This window comes from Bufo bufo, chromosome 5 (assembly GCF_905171765.1).
Source record: "Bufo bufo chromosome 5, aBufBuf1.1, whole genome shotgun sequence".
NCBI classification, from domain to species: domain Eukaryota; kingdom Metazoa; phylum Chordata; class Amphibia; order Anura; family Bufonidae; genus Bufo; species Bufo bufo.
The window spans coordinates 311,178,348-311,206,007 of NC_053393.1; the positions used below are offsets into that span (position 1 = coordinate 311,178,348).

The 27,660-nt window shown below is 45.2% G+C and overlaps 1 protein-coding gene across 2 annotated transcripts in view; it reads left to right on the forward strand.

Annotated features, from left to right (window-relative positions):
• ANKS6 (ankyrin repeat and sterile alpha motif domain containing 6) overlaps window positions 1–27,660 on the forward strand; it is a 180,458-nt gene that overhangs the window by 140,705 nt on the left and 12,093 nt on the right. For both annotated transcript variants that reach the window (XM_040432916.1, XM_040432917.1), the window contains exon 15: window positions 16,477–16,573. In XM_040432916.1, the coding sequence (XP_040288850.1) occupies window positions 16,477–16,573 (97 nt within the window). The remainder of the gene's footprint in view (window positions 1–16,476; window positions 16,574–27,660) is intronic.

Here is a 27,660-nt window from a genome sequence, read left to right on the forward strand (position 1 = left end):
GCCTAATACCAAAAGGTGGGGGAAATACAACAAACAAGAAATAAAGGAAAGACACTTAACTCCAAAGTATGCGGACGAGCGGGAACTGAGAGGAGAACCAACACCAGCACTGCCAACATCCCAAAGGAGCTATCAACCGCATAGCATGATGAGTGAGACCAGACTAAATAGAGGAGGAGGAGTGACCACTTAAGCTACACCTGAGATCAGAGATGTGGTCATTCCCAGCAACAACATGGATAGTGAAACTAAAGAGTCTGTGAATCACGTGCAGTCAGTCTCCTCGATCTTCTAGTCCCTGTCACGGACGGGACCGTGACAGGTGTTCCCACCACGCTTCAATAGACAGCTTTGGGCCACACTAGTAGTAGCTGCGAAAGTGCTGATCCCCCTCCAATGGAGGGACACCACTGCCCCCTCGGTTTCCCAGTGGATCCACAAAGTGGCTCAAATTTCCCACATGGAGGAACTCTGTTAAGTAGCTCTACGCAACCCCTCTAAGTTTCACAGAATATGAAAAACATGGAGAGATTTCATGTCCACACTAACCACCGACCACCTGTCATGATCTTAAATACAGGTCGGGGTTGCTCGCGATGTCTGCGGCACGGAACGGTACCTCAAGGAGCATTGTTAGGTGTCTTTCTGACATAAACGCTAATAGTGGCCCCTGGATCTCTTCGCTGTCCTTGCTCTTCCCCTGTTACCTCCTACTCTGCTGTGGGACGGACACGGAATGTACTAGGTATTAGATATGTCCTCTCACCCAGAAGATATAGAACGAGTTTATTGTTGGCCGGCGTCGGCCGTCAGTTTGTATGTTCTTATGTCTTATTTAAGCTATTTTCAATACAGGATTATGTCTGTATTATGTACAGTTGTGTTCAAAATAATAGCATTGTGTTTAAAAAAGTGAATAAAGCTCAAAATCATTCTGATAGTTTTATTTTCCATACACACAAATGCATTTAAAACACTACACACTCTATTCCAAATCAAAACATGAAGAAAAATATATCAAATTTGTGTTGTTCCTCTAAAATTTTTGGAAGAAAAGTGAATATTAGACTGTTCAAAAAAAATGGCAGTGTTTGTTTTCTTCTTTACAAACTGAAACATTCACTATATAAACTGAAAAATGTTTGAATTTTGCTTTCCTTTGAATCACTTAACTAATATTTAGTTGTTTAACCACTGTTTCTGAGAACTGCTGTACATCTGAGTTGCATGGAGTAAACCAATTTCTGGCACCTGTGAACAGGTATTCCAGCCCAGGAGGATTGGACTACACAGTTCTTCTCTATTTCTTGGTTTTGACTCAGAAACTGCATTTTTGATGTTACCCCACAAGTTTTCTGTTGGATTAAGATCCGGGGATTGGGCTGGCCACTCCATAACGTCAATCTTGTTGGTCTGGAACCAAGATGTTGCACGTTTACTGGTGTGTTTGGGGTTGTTGTCTTGTTGGAACACCCATTTCAAGGGCATTTCCTCTTCAGCATAAGGCAGCATGACCTCTTCAAGTATTCTGATGTATTCAAACTGATCTATGATCCCTGGTATATGATAAATAGGCCCAACACCGTAGTATGAGAAACATCCCCATATCCTGATGCTTGCGCAACCATACTTCAATGTCTTCACAGTGTACTGTGGCTTGAATTCAGTGTTTGGGGGTCGTCTGACAAACTGTCTCCGGTTACTAGACCCAAAAAGAACAATCTGACTTTCATCAGTCCACGAAATGTTGCGCCATTTCTCTTTAGGCTAGTCAATGTGCTCTTTGGCAAATTGTAACCTCTTCAGCACATTTTTCAACAGTGGGACTTTGTGGGGGCTTCTTGCAGATTGCTTGGCTTTACCTAGGCGTCTTCTAATTGTAACAGTACTCACAGGTAACTTTAGACCTTCTTTGATCTTCCTGGAGCTGATTGTTGGCTGAGTCCTTGCCATTTTGACTATTCTTCTATCCATTCGAATGGTAGTTTTTCGCTTTCTTCCATGTCTTTCAGGTTTTGGTTGCCATTTTAAAGCATTTGCGATCATTTTAGCTGAGCAGCCTATCATTTTCTGCACTTCTTTATATGTTTTCCCCTCTCCAATCAACTTTTTATTCAAGGTATGCCGTTCTTCTTAACAATGTCTGGAACTACCCATTTTACTCAGAATTTCAGAGAGAAAATACACTATAACTAGCATGTACAACATTTGCTGCCTTCCTTCCTTAAATAAGGGCAATAATTGCCGCCTGTTTTTCAAAGAATGAATGACCTCACTAATTGAACTCCACACTGCTATTATTTTGAACATGCCCCTTTCAATTAGTGATTCAATTACAAAGAATCAGCAGCATGCATGCCATGACTGTTGGGTCTGTTGGATTTCTATTACTCTACTACACCTGCTAGTAAATTACCTATTTGCCATGTAGAAATATAATTTCTACCAAAAACAGTAATTTATCAGGTTAGTGATGTCTGGCTGCTATTTTGAACACAACTGTATGCAAAAAATTCCAAAGGACTCATGTAACATGTACTGTTTTCTTCTCATGTACCATGTTCTTTTCTAAACTCAATAAAAAAGAAATTTGCAGCAAAAAGTGAAATTAATCATATAATCAACACCAAATACCTGCTAAGCCTTTAAATGGTCCCTTAGTCTGGGTCAATAGCCTACACAATCATGGGGAAGACTTTTGACTTGACAGTTGTCCAGAAGACAACAAAGCCACAAAAGGTAATTGCTAAAGACGCTGGCTGGTCATACATTGCTGTATCCAAACATATTAAAGAGGACCTTTCATCGGTCCAAACATTGTGAACTAAGTATCATGACATACAGCGGCGCCCAGGGATCTCACTGCACTTACTATTATACCTGGGCGCCGCTCCGTTCTCCCGTTATGTCCTCCGGTCTGTTCGGGGACTTAGTTATAGTAGGAGGAGACTGCCCTTGTTCTCCTGGGCGTCTCCTTCTCCTAGCCTTTAGCGCTGGCCAATCGCAGCGCAGAGCTCACAGCCTGGAAGAAAAACCTCCCAGGCTGTGAGCTCTGCGCTGCGATTAGCCAGCGCTACAGCCTAGGAGAAGGAGACGCCCAGGAGAACAAGAGCAGACTCCGCCTACTATAACCACGTACCCTAAGTCTCCACCTACTATAACCAAGTGAGATCCCTGGGCGCTGCAGTATATGTCATGATACTTAGTTCGCAATGTTTGGACCGATGAAAGGTCCTCTTTAATTTAAAGTTGAGTGGTAGAAAAAGGTGCACAATCAACAAAAAAAGCCATTCAAGAATTTGGGGAAGATTCCCAAGGAGTGGACTGTGGCTGGAGTCAGTGCTTCAAGAGCCACCACACACAGATGTATCCAGAACATGGGCTACAACTGTCGCATTCCTGAACCAGAGACAATGTCAGAAGCATCTTAAACGGGCTAAGGAAAAAAAGGACTGGACCATTGCACAGTAGCCCAAGGTCCTATTTTCAGATAAAAATATATTTTGCATTTCATTTGGAAATCAAGGTCCTAGAGTCTGGAGGAACAGTGGAGAGACACACAATCCAAGATGCTTGAGGTCCAGGGTGAAGTTTCCACAGTCAGTGATGGTTTGGGGAGCCAAGTCATCTGCTGGTGTTGGTCCACTGTGTTATATCAAGTCTAAAGTCGGCACAGCCATCTACCAGGAAATGTTAGAGCACGTCAGCAGAGGGAAGCGTGCAAAGCTTCATGGAGATGCTGATTTAATTTTCCAGCAGGGCTTGGCACCGGCCCATACTGCAAAAAATACCATTACCTGGTTTAATAGCCACAGTATTACTGTTCTTGATTGGCCAGCTAACTCTATGCACAGGACGCTGGTCAGACAGGGCGGTTTTTCTTCCTCATTCTGGTTGTACATGGAATTGTTTGATCTAGTGCACCCAGGGTTAATTGGAAGTTATGTATCTTCATATGTTATATATATGCAGTGGTTGCTACCTGCAAACAGCAGAATTTTCTAATTTATTTCTAGGACTGCAAGGTTGTTACCTACCCGCCGATATCAACAATTATCAGTATTATAAATAAATCTTTTTATGTAATCTGCTATAATACAATGGATTCCAGCCTTTTGGAAGGCAGAAGGTCAATTTTTGTTTTTGTATGTATTATGTATATTTTTAATTGATGGAATGACTGTATGTTCACACTGTGCGGTTTTCTTGTCAGGGAATGAATACCTTGGTACTCCCGGGGTTAATATGTTCAGAGAAGTGCCCACACAGTGTGTTACCAATTATATCCGTGATTGATGCAGCAAATGAAGAGGTGTGTCATAGTGTGTGGCAGCCTATGGAGCTGGAGACTCCTTCCTCGATCTTGGGGGAGGTGCACTCCAACTCCTTTAAATTGAGGGGTCACATATGGCAAAGTGTTACGACTAAGGGTACTCACCCGAAACGCGTCAACGTTCATGCAGTGTATGAGGTGGCTATGTCTGTTATCTACATGTGATCAATAAAGAAGAGCTGATAGAGGATTTCTATTTGTCTCCGGGACCTTTTTCTTCACTTATTTGCAGTCTGCTACGGGAACACTTCCTCAGGGCCTCTGGAGCCGGGACTACACATTCCACCAGGGAGGTGAGCTGGATAAAGTTTTCCATATGGCCAGCTAACTCGTCTGACCAAAACCCCGTAGACAATCTACAGAGTATTCTCAAGAGGAAGATGAGACCCCAGTCCCAACAATGCAGATGAGCTGAAGGCCGCTATCAAAGAAACTTGATCTTCCAAAACACTTCAGCAGTGCCACAGGCTGATCGCCTCCATGCCACTCCGCATTGATGCAGTAATTCATGCAAAAGGAGCCCCGACCAAGTATTGAGTGCACGTCGTGTACATACTTTATTTTTTATTCTTTATTTATAAGTTTCAAGAATATGACAAAAGTTGTAATATGTTAAATCACATATAATAAAATGATAAAGCCGGAACCAGTCCGACAGACAGTCATGAGTAACATATTGATATCCGGACAAAAAATCTGAATATATGTAGCATATGATAGCCATGATAACCATGATAATGAGTGAGTTACAAAATAAACCACTCTCTAAAAGTGGTACATAACATTGTAATCTCAACATAATACTAATAAGACTGTGTACAGCTGCTCTAAAAGTGGTACATCACATTGTAGTCTCAACTTAATACTAATAAGACCAAATACAGCTGGAGAAAAGACAGGACAAACCCACAAAAGGAAGGGAAGGACATTTATGGTAGAAGAAAGCAAAAGAGGAAGGTTAGGCGGACGAAAATGATAGAGATGACACCATCAGGCAAGTAAGGATTGGTACTCCGTTGAATCCTGAAAGATAAACCAAGGGGTCCAAGTAGTCACAAAGGCTTTGTGGTTACTCTTTAAGGACGCTGTTAGTTCCTCCATTCTCCTGATCTCTTCTACCTTTTGAATCCACATCTCAGTGGATGGTGGAGTAGGGGATTTCCATTTCACCGGGATGCAAGATCTAGCCGCAATGACTAGGTGGCGCAGGCAGGATCGACGGAATAAACTCGGTGGTAAATCCGAGAGAAATAATAGGAAAAATCCTGGCGTGTTTGGTATGGGAAAGGAGAAAATAGATACCAAGGCCTTATGAATGGAGTCCCAAAAAAAGCTTGATTTTGTCACATTGCCAGAAAATATGGAGAAGCGAGCCCCGAGACGTTTCGCAACGCCAGCACAAAGGGGTCGTTGTCGGAAACATTCTCTGGAGACGGGTCGGGACATAGTACCATCCTGACAGTATTTTTTAACTGGCCTCTTGATACTTACTGGCAATGGAAGATTTATGAGCTAATTGAAATATTGTAAGTCATTGGTCGTAGGAGATATCAACTTGCAGATCTTGAGTCCACCTGTCAGAGTAGGAAGGGTGGAAATCTACATCGGGCGTTACCAACGTTTTATAGAGTTCCGAGAGAGAATAGCGGTATACTCCTGAGCCTATGCAAGTTTTTTCAAAAGAAGTAAGAGCTCTATCAATGCCCAGGAAAAAGGGAATAGAGGAAAGGAAGTGGTGTAATTGCCTAGTTCTCCATGGTCCGAAAGTACAGGGTTCAGACTGCCCCAAGAGTTCAGCGTGTGTGAACCAGTGTCCCGAGGTTCTAAAGAAAGGCGCACGACACCTCCACCTCAGTCTCCATTGCACAAACGGGCCTCCCGAACTACTCGCTGGGAAGTCCGGGTGTCCCAGGATAGGGAACATCGGGGATGGTGTGGAGGAGATCGTGGTAATGTGTTGGTACTTGTAGAACTGAAGTAGAGTAGGGCCTATGATACGGTGGGAGGAGATTGTGGACGGAATCTTCCTATCAGTCCATGGTAGTAGAGCCAACGGGGTCCGGGATGAGAGTTGTTCAATGGAAATCCATTGTTTGAATGGAATGTGTCGGCACCAGTCTACCACCCGCTGCAACATGGAGGCAGCATGATATGTATCCCCAGACCCCCCCTATCCCTCGGGACATGCAGCAAGGATCTAGAAATTCTCGGGTGTCTTCCCGCCCATATAAATTTGAACCAAGAGAAGATACAAGCGGCACTTCTGCTTTCAGCGGTGCGGTGCGCGCGTCCCGGGAGGAAGATCCACAGATAATGGTATAGTAAGGACCAGCACTCGCTTCAGTAATAATTTCAAATAGATTTAATGGTCACATACAAATGATAAGTGACGCGTGCGTTTCGGCTACTGTGAGCCTTTGTCAAAAGGCTCACAGTAGCCGAAACGCACGCGTCACTTATCATTTGTATGTGACCATTAAATCTATTTGAAATTATTACTGAAGCGAGTGCTGGTCCTTACTATACCATATAAATTTGAAGAGATCACGGTGTGCAGAATTAAAGAAACTAGCTGGTATGTTGATGGGGAGAGTTTGGAATAAATATAACAGGCGCGGGAGGACATTCATTTTAAATATGGCACACCTGCCAAACCAAGTATACAGGCCTTTGGACCATCTCTTAAGGTCTTGCCTAATCCGACTCAAGAGGGGAATGTAGTTTCTAGAAAACAGCTCCCTTAGATCTTTGGGGATCATCGTGCCCAAGTATTTAATGGCACCCGTCGTCCATCTGAAAGGTAAGGAGCGCGCCAGTTCCGCCTCAAGGGAGTTTGGTATGGATATATTAAGAGCCTCCGATTTTTGTTGGATAAGTTGTGAAACTCCTGAAATTCAGCAATTAGGTTGGGGAAGGTGATCCGAGGTTTGGTAATCATAAAAATCAGATCATCTGCATAGGCTGCTATTTTAAATTCCTGACCCCCCCACTACCAAACCTGAGATGTCAGGGTTTTTCCTAATTGTCCTCAGAAGAGGTTCTAGGGTAAGGATGAAGATTAAGGGTGATAGGGGGCATCCTTGGCGGGTACCATTCCTGATATCAAAGGGGGGCGAGAGCACCCCATTAAGCTTTGTGGACGCCGAGGGTGAGGAGTAGCGAGAACGGATCCATGCTAACAGTAGACCCTCGATGCCCACATGGCTTAGTACCTCGAGTAACCAAGGCCATCCCACCCTGTCAAATGCTTTTTCGGCATCAGTTGATAGGAGACAGAGGGAAGAGCGTTGTATCTTGGCATGATGGATCAGGTTCAACACTTTCGTGGTATTGTCTCTCGCCTCCCTTGAAGGGATAAATCCAACCTGATCTGTATGTATAAGATCTGGTAGGAAAGGGGTCAAACGTGTAGCCAACACTTTTACAAATAACCTAATGTCAACATTAAGTAACGAAATGGCGCGGTAACTAGCACAGGCGGTTGGGTCCTTACCTTCCTCAGGGCCGTCTTTAATATTGTTTGGACCCTGGGCAAGAATTTACTTGGGCCCCCTGGATCCCCCCCCCCCCCCCCCCCCCAATCGCCCCGCACTTTGCTGTACTTGCTATACAGCAGCACTTACCTGTCACGTTCAGGGCCTCCAGGTGACGTCTCCTCTCTGTCATCATCTTCTCTGTAGATCTTCTCTCTCATCATATTCTCCACTCGGTCTGGACAACTTCTCTCAGCCGCCTCGTCTCTGTAGAGTGTGACACACAGACATCTTAGCTTCCTCACATTCTATCATTATCCCCCAACTGGAGTCCCCACAGTGTTATCCTGCTGCTTGCTGTGCCCCCCCCCCCCAGGGGTGTAGCTATAGGGGGTGCAGAGGTAGCAGTCGCTATCGGGCCCCGGAGCATGAAGGGGCCCAAAGACCCTTGTGCCACATAAGACACACAAAGCACTGAGGGAAGGGGGGCCCAAGCTGAACTCTTGCATCCGGGCCCATGAGCCTTTAGTTACGCCCCTGCCCCCCCCCCCATACCAAATACTATCCTGAAGAAACATTACTGCCCCCCATAGTAATAGTGCTCCTCATAGTCCCACCAATAGTAATTCCCTTCAAGAATGCCCTCATTAGTAACACTGCCTTAACCGTGATAATGCTCCTCAACAATGCCCCCATTATTAGAAGAGCCCTCCCATATTAATAATACCCTCACAGAGCCCCCCAGTAGAAATAAGGCCCCCTATTGTTCCCCCAGTGGTAATAAAGCTCCCTACAGACCCCTCAGTAGTAATAAGGCCCCCATAGTGTGCTTAGCAGAAATAAGGCAGATCTATAAGACCCTCCTATAGAGCCCCCAGTAGTAATATCGCCTATGATGTCCCCTGGATCTGCAGTGCCCCCTGCAGTTATAATCCTCCCTCCACCATACAGTCCCATGTAAATAACATCACCTCCTCCCCAGCCGCCTCCAACGCACAATCCCATGTAAACATCACCCCCTAAGGCTACTTTCACACTTGCGTTCGTGCGGATCTGTCCTGTACTTGTACAGGACGGATCCGCACCGATAATACAAACGAATGCATCCGTTCAGGACCGATTCGTTTGTATTAGATTAGAATTTCTAAGTCCCACTACGGATCCGTCCTGACTTACATTGAAAGTCAATGGGGGACGGATCCGTTTACAATTGCACCATTTTGTGTCAATGCAAAGGGATCCGTCCCCATTTACTTACATTGTAAGTCAGGATGGATCCGTTTGGCTCCGCAAGGCCATGCGGACACAAAAACGCTGCTTGCAGCATTTTGGGGTCCGCCTCCAAAACGGAACGGGGGGCCGCACGGAGTCGAACGAATGTATTCTGAATGGATCGGCATCCATTCAGAATACATTGGGGTTAAACTGATGCATTTGGGGCTGCTTGTGAGAGCCTTGAAACGGATCTCACAAGCGGATCCCCAAACGGAAGTGTGAACCTAAACATTAAGTCCCATGTACAGTCGTGGCCAAAAGTTTTGAGAATTACATAAATATTGGAAATTGTAAAAGTTGCTGCTTAAGTTTTTATAATAGCAATTTGCATATACTCCAGAATGTTATGAAGAGTGATCAGATGAATTGCATAGTCCTTCTTTGCCATGAAAATTAACTTAATCCCAAAAAAAACTTTCCACTGCATTTCATTGCTGTCATTAAAGGACCTGCTGAGATCATTTCAGTAATCGTCTTGTTAACGCAGGTGAGAATGTTGACGAGCACAAGGCAGGAGATCATTATGCCAGGCTGATTGGGTTTAAATGGCAGACTTGACATGTTAAAAGGAGGGTGATGCTTGAAATCATTGTTCTTCCATTGTTAACCATGGTGACCTGCAAAGAAACGCGTGCAGCCATCATTGCGTTGCATAAAAATGGCTTCACAGGCAAGGATATTGTGGCTACTAAGATTGCACCTCAATCAACAATTTATAGGATCATCAAGAACTTCAAGGAAAGAGGTTCCATTTTTGTTAAGAAGGCTTCAGGGCGTCCAAGAAAGTCCAGCAAGCGCCAGGATCATCTCCTAAAGAGGATTCAGCTGCGGGATCGGAGTGCCACCAGTGCAGAGCTTCCTCAGGAATGGCAGAAGGCAGGTGTGAGCGCATCTGCACGCACAGTGAGGCGAAGACTTTTGGAAGATGGCCTGGTGTCAAGAAGGCCAGCAAAGAAGCCACTTCTCTCCAAAAAACATCAGGGACAGATTGATCTTCTGCAGAAAGTATGGTGAATGGACTGCTGAGGACTGGGGCAAAGTCATATTCTCTGATGAAGCCTCTTTCCGATTGTTTGGGGCATCTGGAAAAAGGCTTGTCCGGAGAAGAAAAGGTGAGCGCTACCATCAGTCCTGTGTCATGCCAACAGTAAAGCATCCTGAGACCATTCATGTGTGGGGTTGCTTCTCATCCAAGGGAGTGGGCTCACTCACAACTTTGCCCAAAAACACAGCCATGAATAAAGAATGGTACCAAAACACCCTCCAACAGCAACTTCTTCCAACAATCCAACAACAGTTTGGTGAAGAACAATGCATTTTCCAGCACGATGGAGCACCGTGCCATAAGGCAAAAGTGATAACTAAGTGGCTCGGGGACCAAAACGTTGACCTGGAAACTCCCCAGATTTTAATCCCATTGAGAACTCGTGGTCAATCCTCAAGAGGCGGGTGGACAAACAAAAACCCACTAATTCTGACAAACTCCAAGAAGTGATTATGAAAGAATGGGTTGCTATCAGTCAGGAATTGGCCCAGAAGTTGATTGAGAGCATGCCCAGTCGAATTGCAGAGGTCCTGAAAAAGAAGGGCCAATACTGCAAATACTGACTCTTTGCATAAATGTCATGTAATTGTCGATAAAAGCCTTTGAAACGTATGAAGTGCGTGTAATTATATTTCACTACATCACAGAAACAACTGAAACAAAGATCTAAAAGAAGTTTAGCACCAAACTTTGTGAAAACTAATATTTTTGTCATTCTCAAAACTTTTGGCCATGACTGTACATAAACATCATTCCCCCCCACCATCCACTTTCAACATACAGTCCCATGTAAATAACATCAATCCCTCCCCCAGCCACCTCAAGCACACAGTTCCATGTCAATAACATCCCTCCCTTCAGCCCTAACATACATCCCAGTTAAATAACTACAACTCCCAGCATTGCTCTGCCTCTCCCTTAACTTACCTCTCCTCCTGTACAGACATCAGCATTAGGCTCCTTCTTCTCTTCACTCCGGTCCAATCCTGCACTGGTCACATGATGGTGACATCATCCAGGTCATCCTATCACAGCCTGTTTTGCTGATCACATGACCTGTGATGTCACCACAGGTCCTTCACCTCTTCCCAGTGTATTAGATTCAATTGTATTGCCGTTCTGTGTACGGCAATACAGTTGTATCTAGCAGGCAGGCAGGACATTCGGGGCATGGGACAAAACATCCGGGGCCCAGGCCCCGAATGTTTTAACCTAGCGACGCCCCTGGACTAGTGAATGGGAGTCGGGAAACTGAGCTCCCTTGGGCCCCCAGGAGCAACTGACGGCAAAGACGGCCCTGACCTTCCTTATGGATCACCGTAATGTGGGCATGTGACATATCCCTAGGGAGGGAGTTACCTGAGCTTACTTTATTCAGGGCGTTAGAAAGAGGTGTTTGGAGAAGGGGGAGATATCTCTTGTAATACGAAGATGGAAGGCCAACCGGGCCTGGAGCCTTACTAGGCTGCCTTGATTTCAGAGCCCCTCCTATCTCATCAGTGGTAATTGGGCCACTCAGGCTCTCAAGGGCCTCACTCGGTAGTTTGGGTAGACCTGAACTGGTCAAGTATGTACTCATGGCTAAATCTAGGGAAGAAACTCGTTTGATTAGACTGTGGGAGATTGTAGAGGTTCTGATAAAAGTGGGCGAAAGCCTCCGTTATGGAGTCAGGATTATTCAGAACATGACCCCGTGGAGGTGTAATGCGGGGGACATAATTCCTAGCTCTTTGTTCGCGTAATGATCTGGCTAATAGTCTACCGCACTTATTACCATATTCAAAGAAATGTCTTCTACCCCCTTGAAAGGAGAAATTTCGTATGGGTGTCTAGTTTGTCTTTAAGCTTACACCTGGCCAGTAAAAGAGCTGAGCGAACCGATTGTGCATGAGAGCGTTTATGAACCTGCTCCAGCTCTGAAATTTCCTTTTAGGATTTGGGAAATTTCCAATGCCCTCTCTTTCTTACGTCGAGCTCCATGTCTAATGTACTCCCCCCTTATCACACATTTGTGGGAAGCCCACACCGTCAGAGGCGAGGCGTTGTTAACCTGGTTTTCCTCAAAGTAGCGAGAAAGAGCTAAGTTAATTTCTTGCGAGACTTCCAAATCCTGCAGTAACGACTCATTAAGGCGCCACTGCCAAGATTTAGCTGAAGGAAGAGGGGATTTCAAGGAGACATGTAGCATGGCGTGATCAGAGAAAGTGATAGGGTCAATTGAGGAAGAAGCGATAAGTGGAACAGCCGAGTGTCTAAGCAAAAAATAATCCAATCTGGAGTATACATATCTAGGGGCCGAGTAAAACGTGAAATCTCTAGTTTCAGGATTAATTGTTCGCCATACATCCACCAACTGATGAGTATGGAGAAGGCTCCTAATGCGGCGGATATAGGAGTAGGCTAGATGAGAGGATCCTTTAGAAACATCTACAAGTGGGTCCAGTGCGACATTTAGATCTCCTCCGACCAATAGGGTACCTTCTGCAAAATCATCTAATTTAGATAGAATCCCAGTTAGGGCTCTCAATTGTTTTGTATTAGGCAGGTATATGTTAGCCAAGGTATACACCTGGCCTCCTAATCTACCCTTGACAAACATAAACCTGCCAGTGTCATCCGAACTAGAGTCCAGAAATTCCCAGGGGGGTAGATCTAGCAATAAGGATACTCACACCCCTCGATTTGGAAATGTTGTAACAGCTATGATAGGCATCTGGATATCTAGGAGAGCTAAATTTCGGTATAGTGTCCCTGCAGAAATGGGTCTCTTGAATGAAGGCAATCTGTACCTTTTTACACCACAAGAGTCGGAGAATGTTAGAACGTTTCTCAGGAGTATTCAACCCATTGGCTTTGATTGACGCGAAGGTAATTTCGGACATTCAGGGCCTGTAGAAAACAAGAAATAAAAGAAAAGACAATAGGGGGGCGGGAGGGGGGGGGGATAAGAAACACAAGGATGGGTGGACGACACCGACGATTTAAAGCAACAGGTACAAATACGCCAAAAAGGCGAAATATCAAAACTGGCTAACCCAGTTCAGATAGAACCAATTTAAACAAAACTGTGGAAAGTGCAATCCACTATGCAACTCTTGGTTAGCCGTCGTCGAGCGAGCCAAGACTGACGGTCCTAGTAGGGGTTAAGCAGGGCAAACTATGAAGCTACCCTTTCCCCCGGCCCAGAAAATTAACAAACATACGATAGTTAAGTAGGAGACACAGAGGACAGGAGAAAAGCTGAAATTAAACTGCTACCAGCGATATAGGGGAAAAAGAATAAAAAAATTATAAAAATAAAGATAAAAACCCAACCCATCCGCTGGGAGTGTTAAAACTATACTCTGTCCTCCATGTCTTCTCCCCTTCTGGCGTAATATCAAGAATTGTGGGTCATATAATAAGGGTTTTCCTCAACCCATGGAATCAGGAACTACTTGTAGAGAAGACAGTCCCCTGTCCCGGAGAATGTGGAACCTGAGGTCGGACTCGCTGGGGGCCACTGTTCAGGCGTGGCGAGGGTCCAGTTGTTGAAGGTGAAAAGACTGGAACGTCAAGCCAATCCGGTAGGGAGATGGGTGGACTGTCCAGAAACTGACTAAGCTCACCCGCCTAGTCTGGAGAGTGTAAAGCAAATGTAGATCCATTTTTACGGATTATCAGGTGAAATGGGTGGCCCCAGAGTAGGTAACAATTTGCAGGAGGGGTTTGAGAGAGCGCCTCATGAGCAAGGTTCTCCTAGACAAGTCGGGTAAGATTTGGATCTGTGCTCCGCAGAATGATATGGGTTCCTGTCTCCAGGCTCTTTGTAAACGCGGAGCAGAATTTTCCGAACGTCTAGGGACCAGGACCCTGTGCACTCTGTCCAGCTCTATTTCAGACTCCTCAGGTCTGTCAAAGAGAGAGTTGAAGATAGCGGACACCGCTCTCCTTAAATCTGTGGCTTTGACTTCCTCAGGGATCCCTCGAATTTTGATATTATTTTGTCTGCCCCTATTCTCTTGATCGTCCAATTGTAACAGTAGGTGTCTGTTTAATGCCTGCTGCGAGGCGATGCTCGATTCTACACTAGTAAGGCGGGCATCTAGCTCAGCTGAGATTTGGGTTTGCAAAGTCACTTTAGTGGAAATAACTGTTAGATCAGCTTTGACTTCAGCTATAGCCTTATCATGTTTGGCCTCGACCCTCTGTATAATCACCTCCAGGTCTGACTTAGTTGGGAGCGTACTAAGCAGTGACCATATGTCCTTCAGCTTAGGACGTTTAGCTCGTCTACCTTGAGAGGAAGATGATGATGCTCCAGATGAATCAGAAGCGGCTGAGGGATGGAAAATAGCAGGAGTGGAGGGGAGATCCATTGGCAGAATCTGCAAAGGCCTTTCATCCCTCACTGCAGCCTGTGCGCCGTTTTGGGCCTGCTGATTAGGTGCGTGTAGCTGGGACACCAGTGAAGCTTTGCGACCACCGGACTGTGGGGTACGAGACTCGGGGCGACAGGGAGGATGAGTCAAAGCCGGCAAACTGACAGTATTCGGCCTAGGTGCGGCATCACAGTGCATCACACTCACCGGGGTAAACGTGGGAGTCTCGCCGGAGTCCATGGACCCAGGAGCGGACGCAGAGGGTTGCAGGTGTTGGTCACCATAGGCTGGAGCGAGAGGCATCTGGGTCGGCTGCTGTGAAGTCAGCTTAGCAGAGTCCTGCGAACCATCCGGAAAGGTAGGAGCGAGGGGAGCAGCCGTCTCTTGCGTTCCCTCTGTCGCCATCTTGGACCATGAGGCCGCCTGAACGTAAGACTTCTTGCCCGGTAAGTATGTGACCTGTTTTAGCTGCAGTCACTGCAGGCCAGTCTGAAGATAGAGAGAGCGGCGATGGAGAGAACGCTTGTGCTTGAATGGAGCAGCCGGTCACCTGGTTCATGGGGGCGGCCGGCAGTGCCGCATCTTCCTCCGTTGGCGCCATCTTGGGAGGTTCTGGCACAGGAGCTGGCGTGGCAGAGAAATACCTCGTGATGTGGGGTTCTGAGGCCATAAAAGTGCACCCGTGGCGGCCCTAACGTCTGACCATTCTGTTCAGGTCAGTGTCATCCAAATCGCTGCTTTTAGAAGCATATAAAAGGGCCTAGGGTCCGGGAGCTCTGAAATGTGCGTGTTCACGGCTGCATGCTCAGGCCACGCCCCTGTACGTACTTTTCAGTAGGCCAACATTTCTGTATTTAAAATAATTTTTTTAAATTGGTCTTATATAATATTGTAATTTTCTGGTTTTCATTCGCTGTAAGCCATAATCATCATCATTAAAAGAAATGAATGCTTGAAACACATTACTCTGTAATGAATCTATATAATATGAGTTTCACTTTTAGAATTTAATTACTGAGATAAGTTCACTGTTTGATGTAATTTATTGAGATACACTTGTATGTTGAAGTTTTGTGTGTCCTTTTAAAGAGGATGTGTCACCACAAAATACAGTGCAATCTGAAAGCACCATGTTATAGAGCAGGAAAAGCTGAGCAGATTGATATATAGTTTTGTGGGGAAAAATACAGTAAAACCTGTAATTTGTACATTTATATCTGTTTTTTCCACTTTCTGTGAAGAGGTAATGACTGGGTAAGGGCTGTGGCTAGTCTGAAATACGAAGACTGATTGCTGGGGTTCATATTGTGGATTTTATTGATTTAGTAATAAATTTGAAGATATTTTTGAAGACTTCGACCCAGTGCTGGATTTTCCTTTCTTTACATATGTTGGACTGCTTCTCCAAATATCCGTACACAGATACCAGCCATGGCTTATAAAATTACTTGTAAATTTGTATTGTGAAGGGGAATATCTGTACTTGCTGACAATTTCTCAAGATGCAATGCATTTTAAATATAAAATAAAGCAACTTTGTAAATCGTCTTGAGTATAACTATCTACAGCGCTGGAGCTGTTCAGTGCAAGATATTATCACAATGGCTGGGTCAGTTAAAGAAGGTGACCCTGTGTTTTACTAAAGGGATCTGTCACTAGTTTATGCTGCCCTTAGTTAGGGCTGTAAAACACTGGTGACCGATTTCCTTCGATCAGTGTGGCAAGGCATGTATTCCAGTTCTTGCCACAAATTTTACTTTCATTTTAAATTTAAGTCTGGCACATTTTGATCAGTAAATCTTCTCCTGTGTGCACTAGATTTCCGCTTACTTTTTGCATTAAAGGGGCCAGTTAGGGCAGCAACAACGTTTTTACCCACTATTTGTAAGTGGGCTGACCTAGTAAAGCTGCCATTCATAAAACCTTTTTCACGGTATATGTGACATTGATGAGTTATTCCCTCCTTTGACCATTTTATTTCTCCCTAAGGGCAGAGAAAGACAGATTCTACAGGAAACCATTCACAATTTTCATTCTTCATTTGAGAGCAGCGCCAGTAATACACGGCCAGCAGGAGCTCATCAGTGTAAGTACTCAATTGGACTGGGCAGGTTTCAATTCAATTAAAACCTTTAAACGTCATGCAGTATTAAACCCATGGATAGCACACCTCAGCAGTCACCTGATATTCTGAGTTGTACAATGTATAATCCCAACAAAACAAATGCCCATGTGTTTAGGTTTACAGTCACTTACCCACAAATGTAAAGGTGAGGAAGCCTGATGGTTTTAGGTCATGAGATTTACTTTCCCAGTGTAATGTATTTTGAGGAAAGTTGATTTCACATGTAGAAATACGAAAATGCTTTGTTGGTCTCTGGTTATTATAGTACATTATAAGTCTTCCTTATACTTAAATGGGTTGTGCAAAGTGTCTGCTCAGTGTGGTCCTGTGTCCTCCTTGTATGAATGGAGCAGTGGTCAAGCATTTCTGCTCTGCTACTCTATTCATCTCTATGGAACTACAAGCTAGCGGAGCGCTCAGCTACCGTATCTCTGGTATTCACACAGAGAATGAATGGTGCTGCAGCACACATACTCATCTGCCACTCCATTCATACAGGAAGACACGGGAGCTCTCATGATTCGTTGGGGGGCCCCAGTAGTTGGACCCCAGCTGATTAGATGCTTATCCTCTATGCTGTGGATAGGGGATAATTTGTAATCTTGGTAAACCTCTTTAAAGGTCCCTTTACACAGGCTGAGAATACACCAGATAATCACTAACAAGTGTTCATAGGAAGGCTTGTTGGCGATTATTTGTTGGTGAACGGGTGCCACCAATTACCTGGTGAATGAGCAAAATGGATGGATCGTTTGTGCAGGCACCTAAATCGTCGTTTGGTGACAGCAGAGTGTGCTGTGTAAAGAGCCTCTGCTGCCGGCAAACAAGAAGTCGGTATATGTGTAAATGCAGTGGCCTCCTTCACTGACAAGCAGCCGCTTGCTGGGAAATCGCCTGCAAAATTGTCCAGTGTAATGGGGCCTTAAGAAATAGAAGTAAAAAGGATATGGGTTCTTTTTATTTTCACTTTCTTGTTTTTCCAAATTTTCATGGTGGCTCGCTGCATACAAGTTCTGCATCTTTTAGGCTGGGTTCACATCAAGCTTTTGTCTTCCGTTTAATGTATACAACAAATGTTAAACAGATGCCTCTGACAGATGTCATACAGTGGCATCTGTCACCACAGAGTTCCTTTGTATGTGTTAACCTATACATTGTTTTGCTAGACTCTGCAGGATGGAAAGGAGTAGTGTACTATGCTTTTGAATTCTTTATTTCCCCTTTGCCTATGACAGCACCCTTGGAGAGACCGCCTCCTCAGGACAGGAAACAGGAACCAGAACCGCTTTAAAAGAGGTTCTATCCCCTCTACTTCCAGTTCTGTTTCCTGTCCTAAGGGACAGGAGGGAATTGGAAACCGCTAAAGAAAATGGAAAGGAGCTGTGGACTCCCCGACTGTTTTTATAGTATTAGGAGGGCTTTACTCGGCGGCATAAGCCTCCTTTAGGAGCCGCTGCAGAGTCTGGGCCTCTTTCTCTCTCCTCCCAACTCCGTCTCCTTCTCGGTCCAGGAGGGCTTCTGCCTCACGGGACGTCTGCGGACGTGATTGCATGTCCGGCTGTCGACGCACATGGGAGGTACTTCCAGGTTGCGTCATTAGGAGGAAGCGAGCGCTGTAAGACCGGAAGTGGGGGGTAGCCAGTATGCGCTCCTGGAAGAGAAAAGCCCAGCCAGCTGGCAGTTCCTCCATCTGGCTAATACGATTTGGACATGGAGCAGTCTCAGCGCGCAGAAACCACTGAAACCACCAATGATACGCCGGTACCACTGTTGGGTAAGAGACATGATACCCCAATATTCCTGATGCTAATTACTCATGGGGGTCATCTTCTGTGTTTAGGTATCTAAGGAGTCTAGAAAGGTCTCCAGATTTAAGGACAAGGGTTGTGCTGTATTTAAAAATAAGCTAACCTCTGCTTGGGCAAAGCCCCTTTGCCAAGTGTGTGTGAGCAAGTTAATGGAGGAGGAAGGGCAGCATCAAGCAGATTATCTGGGAGGAGGTTAAGGAGTCTGTTAGCGGTCTACTAAAGAACCGCCCCAGTACCTCCACAGCTGCATCTAAACCTCCCTCTAGTGACAGTGATGTACTTTCTGGATTGGAAGAAGAGAGAGAATGGCTTTCATCGAATGAGTCCTCTGACGAAGCCACAGGGAAGCCGCTCTTTCATGCAGAGAACATTAATTCCCTAGTCAAAGTAGTAAGAGCTACTATGGGCTTAGATGACCAAAAGCCGACACAGTCTGTTCAGGACTCTGTTTGAGGGTTTATATAAATATGCAGGCAGTCATTGCAAAAGAATAGAAAAAACTGATAGGAAGTTTTTTTTATTCCTTCCTCTGTTAGACGTAAATACCCCTTTGACAAGGAAGTGTCTGCCTCTTGGGACAGGGCCCCAAAACTGGATACCCCAGTAGCCAAGATATCTAAAAAAGCTGCGCTTCCTTTTGAGGATATGGGTTCTCTTAAAGACCAAATGGATAGAAGGGCTGACATTTATTTAAAAAAGAATTGGGAAGCCTCTGCGGGGGCCTTTAAACCAGCAATCGCCGCCACTTCGGTGGCTAGATCCCTAAAGACATGGATAAGGGAGCTGGAGGATCACATTAAAGGGGGTACCCCTAGGGAGCAGCCTCGAAGACGCAGGCTGGTGTGTGTACGCAGGCGCGATCTAACGGCACGGCGGGGCGCAGGCGCAGAAGATTAAGCATGAACGATGCCCGGAGGATTGAATTGCGCAGGCGCAGGATCGGGACTGGGGAGAGTTCTAGCCGCCGCCCAGCGAAGTGAATAATGATGAGCTGGGCGGGGCTTAAGAACGGCAGTTGGGAAGGCTGGCTGGGCGCATTTTCACATGAAACACCGCCCCTTGGGCAGATTGCTGACAGGAGAAGCAGGTTATAAAACTTTATATTTCGCTCTTTATAAGGTGGACAGGGGGGATAGTTATATGCTTTTAAAAGACTGTATAAGACCTGTAATGTGATATATCTAACTATATATGCTGTTTTGGCCTGTCAGTGTCCCTTTAAACATAAAGTTTCAAAAGCTGCGGGAAGATTTGTGATAACAGATTATCGTTCAGACCCCCCAAAACAGGCAGCCATCATTTGAGAGGTTTTTACTCAACCCTATTTCTTGTCAATAATAATCTTGAAATGTCTGAACTGTTATCTGATGTACGAAAAATTTCGGATGGTATCCATCAAGTCGGCATTTAACAATCTCTTTCCAGACTGTTACATGGCCACAGTGGATCTGAGGGATGCGTACTATCATGTCCCTATCCATCCCAAACACCAAATGTTTTTAAGAGTAGCAGTTCACCTAGAGAAGAGTATCCTGCATGTTCAATTTTAGGCCCTTCCCTTTGGACTATCTCAGGCCCCAAAGGTTTTCACGAAGATCATTGCAGAGATGCTGGCTCATGTGAGAGAAAAGGACTTCGTTATCATTCCCTATCTAGACGACTTTCTTCTTCTCGCCCAGTCAGGTCAGATCCTAGAAGAACAGATCACCTGGTTGAGAGAAGTTCTGGACAAGCTAGGATGGGATATAAACATGAAAAACTCCCATTTGCGTCCAAGTCAGAAGTGCATTTTTTTTTTTAGGGATGATCCTAGATTCCAGATCTCAGAGGTATCTGTTGCCCCTACACAAAGTTCTGCTGATAAAAATCAAGAATTCAGAACCTTCTCTTTCGTCCGTGCTGGGTCTCATGACAGTTGCCATTCCAGGGGTAGAAGGGGCCCAGTATCACTCAAGGCCACTACAGCTTCAAATTCTGGAGGTTTGGGGCAGATGTATTCTCTCTCTGGATGCAGAGTTTTTATCTATCACCCCCAGACGCTTATTTCTTTGGAGTGGTGGATGAATCTACAAAATTTACAGAGAAGAGTTCCATGGCACAGAGATGCAGTCTATTACTTGACCACGGATGCCAGCCTTTAAGGTTGGGGAGCCCATGTGGAGTCTTTTCTGCTGCAGGGGACCTGGGACTTCAGTTCCCGGTCCCAGTCTCAAAATTTCAAAGAGCTGAATGCTATCTGGTTAGCATTGACTCAGAGTCTTTGATCATCAGGGGCAGAAACGTCAGGATCTATTCAGACAATATGACAGCAGTAGCCTATATCAACAGCCAGGGAGGTACCAGGGCTCCGAGTCTGATGGCCCTCAGCCACCGAATTTTCTATCTGGCGGAAGATTCTCTCAGATCTTTCTGCTGTACATCTAAAGGGGGTAGACAATGTGAAAGCCGATTTCCTCAGCCATTATCATCTATGCCAGGGCAAATGGTCCCTAGACCAGGCGGTTTTCAACAAAATTTCTGCCTTATGGGGTGTCCCGGAAAGACCTCTTTACCACCAGGTCAAACAGAAAGGTGGTGGTGGTGGTGGGGGGGTTCTTTTCTCTTTCCCTGAAGGATCATCCGAAAGATGTGGACGCATTGGCTCAGTCCTGGAGAAGGGGTCTTCTTATACACTGATCAAAAAAATAAAGGGAACACTTAAACAACACAATGTAACTCCAAGTCAATCACACTTCTGTGAAATCAAACTGTCCACTTAGGAAGCAACATTGAGTGACAATCAATTTCACATGCTGTTGTGCAAATGGGATAGACAACAGGTGGAAATTATAGGTAATTAGCAAGACACCCCCAATAAAGGAGTGGTTCTGCAGGTGGTGACCACAGACCACTTCTCAGTTCCTATGCTTCCTGGCTGATGTTTTGGTCACTTTTGAATGCTGGCGGTGCTTTCACTCTAGTGGTAGCATGAGACGGAGTCTACAACCCACACAAGTGGCTCAGGTAGTGCAGCTTATCCAGGATGGCACATCAATGCGAGCTGTGGCAAGAAGGTTTGCTGTGTCTGTCAGCGTAGTGTCCAGAGCATGGAGACGCTACCAGGAGACAAGCCAGTACATCAGGAGACGTGGAGGAGGCCGTAGGAGGGCAACAACCCAGCAGCAGGACCGCTACCTCCGCCTTTGTGCAAGGAGGAACAGGAGGAGCACTGCCAGAGCCCTGCAAAATGACCTCCAGCAGGCCACAAATGTGCATGTGTCTGCTCAAACGGTCAGAAACAGACTCCATGAGGGTGATATGAGGGCCCGACGTCCACAGGTGGGGGTTGTGATTACAGCCCAACACCGTGCAGGACGTTTGGCATTTGCCAGAGAACACCAAGATTGGCAAATTCGCCATTGGCACCCTGTGCTCTTCACAGATGAAAGCAGGTTCACACTGAGCACATGTGACAGACGTGACAGAGTCTAGAGACGCCGTGGAGAACGTTCTGCTGCCTGCAACATCCTCCAGCATGACCGGTTTGGCATTGGGTCAGTAATGGTGTGGGGTGGCATTTCTTTGGAGGGCCGCACAGCCCTCCATGTGCTCGCCAGAGGTAGCCTGACTGCCATTAGGTACCGAGATGAGATGCTCAGACCCCTTGTGAGACCATATGCTGGTGCGGTTGGCCCTGGGTTCCTCCTAATGCAAGACAATGCTAGACCTCATGTGGCTGGAGTGTGTCAGCAGTTCCTGCAAGACGAAGGCATTGATGCTATGGACTGGACCGCCCGTTCCCTAGACCTGAATCCAATTGAGCACATCTGGGACATCATGTCTCGCTTTATCCACCAACGTCACGTTGCACCACAGACTGTCCAGGAGTTGGCAGATGCTTTAGTCCAGGTCTGGGAGGAGATCCCTCAGGAGACCGTCCGCCACCTCATCAGGAGCATGCACAGGCGTTGTAGGGAGGTCATACAGGCACGTGGAGGCCACACACACTACTGAGCCTCATTTTGACTTTTTTTTAAGGACATTACATCAAAGTTGGATCAGCCTGTAGTGTGTTTTTCCACTTTAATTTTGAGTGTGACTCCAAATCCAGACCTCCATGGGTTGAAAAATTAGATCTCCATTTTTTTTTTGTGTGATTTTTTTGTCAGCACATTCAACTATGTAAAGAACAAAGTATTTCAGAAGAATATTTAATTAACTCAGATCTAGGATGTGTTATTTTTGTGTTCCCTTAATTTTTTCGAGCAGTGTGTGTGTATATATATATATATATATATATATATATATATATATATATATATATATATATATATAATTTTTTTAAAGGACAGTTGTAATGCCCTCTTTGTGCCTCCCTCACAGTAGTTATGGCCTCTCTGTGCCCCTTTCACAGTAGTAATGCCCTATCTGAGCCCCCTTCATGGTTGTAATGCCCTTTCTGTGCCCCCATCATGGTTGTAATGCCCTTTCTGTGCCTCTTCAGAGTAGTTATGCCCTTACTGTCCTCCTTCACAGTAGTAATGCTCACTCAGTGCCCCATAACAGTTATGCCCACCCACTTCACAGGAGTAATGCTCTCTGTGCCCCCTTCATAGTAGTAATGCCTTCTGTGCCCCTTCATAGGAATAATGCCCATTGTGCCCCCTTTATAATAGTAATGCCCATTATGTCCCCTTCAAAGTAGTAATGTCCATTGTGCTCCCTTCACAGTATAATGCCCATTGTGCCCCCTTCCTAGTAACAATGCCCATTGTGCCCCCTTCCTAGTAATGCCCATTGTGCCCCCTCCATAGTAATGCCCATTGTGCCCCCTCCATAGTAGTAATGCCCATTGTGCCCCCTCCATAGTAGTAATGCCCATTGTGCCCCCTCCATAGTAGTAATGCCCATTGTGCCCCCTCCATAGTAGTAATGCCCATTGTGCCCCCTCCATAGTAGTAGTATTACCCTCTGTGCCCCCTTTGTAGTAGTATTGCCCTCTGTGTCCCCCCTTTGTAGTAGTATTGCCCTCTGTGCCCCCTGCAGGCTGAATGGTGGAGCAGAAGTCTTCCTGCTTCACCATTCGGGAGAGACGGGAGCTGATTGAGAGGACTGCAGCTCCCACGCTCCAACAGTGAGCACTTCCATCAGTATTGATGGAAGCGCTCAATGCTTCTGGGCTCTGGCACCCCCCTGACAGTGGGCACCCGGTGCGGAACGGAACCCCCCCCCCCCCCTCCCAACATGGAACACGTCAGCCAGTTTCATATGTACAAATCTGCTGACAGATGCCTTTTACATTTTTTAAAAAATACACTCACCTAAAGAATTATTAGGATCACAATACTAATACGGTGTTGGACCCCCTTTTGCCTTCAGAACTGCCTTAATTCTACGTGGCATTTATTCAACAAGGTGCTGATAGCATTCTTTAGAAATGTTGGCCCATATTGATAGGATAGCATCTTGCAGTTGATGGAGATTTGAGGGATGCACATCCAGGGCAGTAGCCATCAGAGAATGGATACATGTTCTCATTCTGTTTACGCCAAATTCGGACTCTACCATTTGAATGTCTCAACAGAAATCGAGCCTCATCAGACCAGGCAACATTTTTCCAGTCTTCAACAGTCCAATTTTGGTGAGCTCGTGCAAATTGTAGCCTCTTTTTCCTATTTGTAGTGGAGATGAGTGGTACCCGGTGGGGTCTTCTGCTGTTGTAGCCCATCCGCCTCAAGGTTGTGTGTGTTGTGGCTTCACAAATGCTTTGCTGCATACCTCGGTTGTAACGAGTGGTTATTTCAGTCAACGTTGCTCTTCTATCAGCTTGAATCAGTCGGCCCATTCTCCTCTGACCTCTAGCATCCACAAGGCATTTTTGCCCACAGGACTGCCGCATACTGGATGTTTTTCCCTTTTCACACCATTCTTTGTAAACCCTAGAAATGGTTGTGTGTGAAAATCCCAGTAACTGAGCAGATTGTGAAATACTCAGACCGGCCTGTCTGGCACCAACAACCATGCCACGCTCAAAATTGCTTAAATCACCTTTATTTCCCATTCTGACATTCAGTTTGGAGTTCAGGAGATTGTCTTGACCAGGACCACACCCCTAAATGCATTGAAGCAACTGCCATGTGATTGGTTGACTAGATAATTGCATTAATGAGAAATAGAACAGGTGTTCCTAATAATTCTTTAGGTGAGTGTATAACAGCCATTCAATGGCACAAAAGAAAGGTCTAAGGCAGAGATGGCCAACCTGTGGCTCTCCAGCTGTTGTAAAACTACAACTCCCACCATGCTCTGCTGTAGGTTGAAAGCTGTAGGCAGTCTGGGCATGCTGTGAGTTGTAGTTTTGCTACAGCTGGAGAGCCGCAGGTTGGCCGTCCCTGGTCTAAGGTGTCCTGTGAAAAATAATATAAAGTACATGTAGGTTGGGTCAGAAATTAATTCGTTATTTGCAGTTAGATAGGCCCATTAAACTGAAAAATTGGACTGATATGAAGAGGTTAGACACCGGTAATAAAGCGGTTACAAAAAAAAAAAAAAAAAGGATAAGGGGCTGTTCACATCTCGTTTTTACTGTACATCAAGCGGATATGTTTAGATATACTTTTCTACTTTTCCATCTGTCTCATATTCACTACAATGTAAAAAAGAAAAAAGTATACCTTCCTATCTATTTAATTTTTTTATTTGTTGGACAGAAAAGCGTGGTATGCCTATGCTACTGCAAAAAATAACTAAAATCATACAGAAACGTAAACTATGACAAACTGAGTATGCACTTTTAAAATACATTTGCCTAATAGTAGTCTATGGGTATCAAGTAATACATTTCTATGCGTTTTTACAAACATATCCGCTTGACAGCAAAAACAAGATGCGATTTTGGGACAGTTCTAAACACGCCGTCAGTATTGCTCTTCTTACATATTCAGGAAACAAGATCGCAAACTCCAGCAGTCATGATCCACAGCAATACTGATCGCAAGCACACAACTTATTCACTAACTTGATTAAAATGAAAAAATGTGGGGGATTCAGTCAGCACAACCCTATATGCAGGTGCAAATCGCTATGGCGAAATACATACACTGCGTGCAGAATTATTAGGCAAATGAGTATTTTGACCACATCATCCTCTTTATGCATGTTGTCTTACTCCAAGCTGTATAGGCTCGAAAGCCTACTACCAATTAAGCATATTAGGTGATGTGCATCTCTGTAATGAGAAGGGGTGTGGTCTAATGACATCAACACCCTATATTAGGTGTGCATAATTATTAGGCAACTTCCTTTCCTTTGGCAAAATGGGTCAAAAGAATGACTTGACAGGCTCAGAAAAGTCAAAAATAGTGAGATATCTTGCAGAGGGATGCAGCACTCTTAAAATTGCAAAGCTTCTGAAGCGTGATCATCGAACAATCAAGCGTTTCATTCAAAATAGTCAACAGGGTCGCAAGAAGCGTGTGGAAAAACCAAGGCGCAAAATAACTGCCCATGAACTGAGAAAAGTCAAGCGTGCAGCTGCCAAGATGCCACTTGCCACCAGTTTGGCCATATTTCAGAGCTGCAACATCACTGGAGTGCCCAAAAGCACAAGGTGTGCAATACTCAGAGACATGGCCAAGGTAAGAAAGGCTGAAAGACGACCACCACTGAACAAGACACACAAGCTGAAACGTCAAGACTAGGCCAAGAAATATCTCAAGACTGATTTTTCTAAGGTTTTATGGACTGATGAAATGAGAGTGAGTCTTGATGGGCCAGATGGATGGGCCCGTGGCTGGATTGGTAAAGGGCAGAGAGCTCCAGTCCGACTCAGACGCCAGCAAGCTGGAGGTGGAGTACTGGTTTGGGCTGGTATCATCAAAGATGAGCTTGTGGGGCCTTTTCGGGTTGAGGATGGAGTCAAGCTCAACTCCCAGTCCTACTGCCAGTTTCTGGAAGACACCTTCTTCAAGCAGTGGTACAGGAAGAAGTCTGCATCCTTCAAGAAAAACATGATTTTCATGCAGGACAATGCTCCATCACACGCGTCCAAGTACTCCACAGCGTGGCTGGCAAGAAAGGGTATAAAAGAAGAAAATCTAATGACATGGCCTCCTTGTTCACCTGATCTGAACCCCATTGAGAACCTGTGGTCCATCATCAAATGTGAGATTTACAAGGAGGGAAAACAGTACACCTCTCTGAACCGTGTCTGGGAGGCTGTGGTTGCTGCTGCACGCAATGTTGATGGTGAACAGATCAAAACACTGACAGAATCCATGGATGGTAGGCTTTTGAGTGTCCTTGCAAAGAAAGGTGGCTATATTGGTCACTGATTTGTTTTTGTTTTGTTTTTGAATGTCAGAAATGTATATTTGTGAATGTTGAGATGTTATATTGGTTTCACTGGTAAAAATAAATAATTGAAATGGGTATATATTTGTTTTTTGTTAAGTTGCCTAATAATTATGCACCCTAATAGTCACCTGCACACACAGATATCCCCCTAAAATAGCTAAAACTAAAAACAAACTAAAAACTACTTCCAAAAATATTCAGCTTTGATATTAATGAGTTTTTTGGGTTCATTGAGAACATGGTTGTTGTTCAATAATAAAATTAATCCTCAAAAATACAACTTGCCTAATAATTCTGCACTCCCTATATACAAAGAAAAAAACTAATGCAATAGCACTCTGCAACCAGCACTCTGCCCTGCCTCCATGCTGGATGTTGAATGAGGCATTGGTGTACATTTTGGCCAAACCGTAATAAGCCACTCACCACGTCAAGGTCGCCTCTATGAGTGGTCCCTAACACTAGTACCTACCTGTTTATGGGCCATGACAGCCACACAAAGTCCAGGGAGCGCAGGTACAGCATGAACGCCAGGCACACTCTGCTTTTAACCCCGTCCGGTGCCGTTACAGCTTTCATCGGATCCAGGGATGCAAGTACCAACATGCATGCTGAGCCCTCTATATACTTCTCCTGGAGCCAAATGGCTACTGGTAGGCCCTGTAGAAGTAGACTCAGTTTTATACTGACTTTAAAACCAGCCTCCAGGGCAGACTAACTGGTCAGGTGTGCATGACTGCATGGAGATCGCCACGCCTCCAATATATACTACAAAGAAAAAATGTGGGGGATTCAGTCAGCACAACCCTATATGCAGGTGCACATCGCTCTGGCGAAATACATATACAAAGAAAAAAACAAATGCAATAGCACTCTACAACCAGCACTCCGCCCTGCCTCCATGCT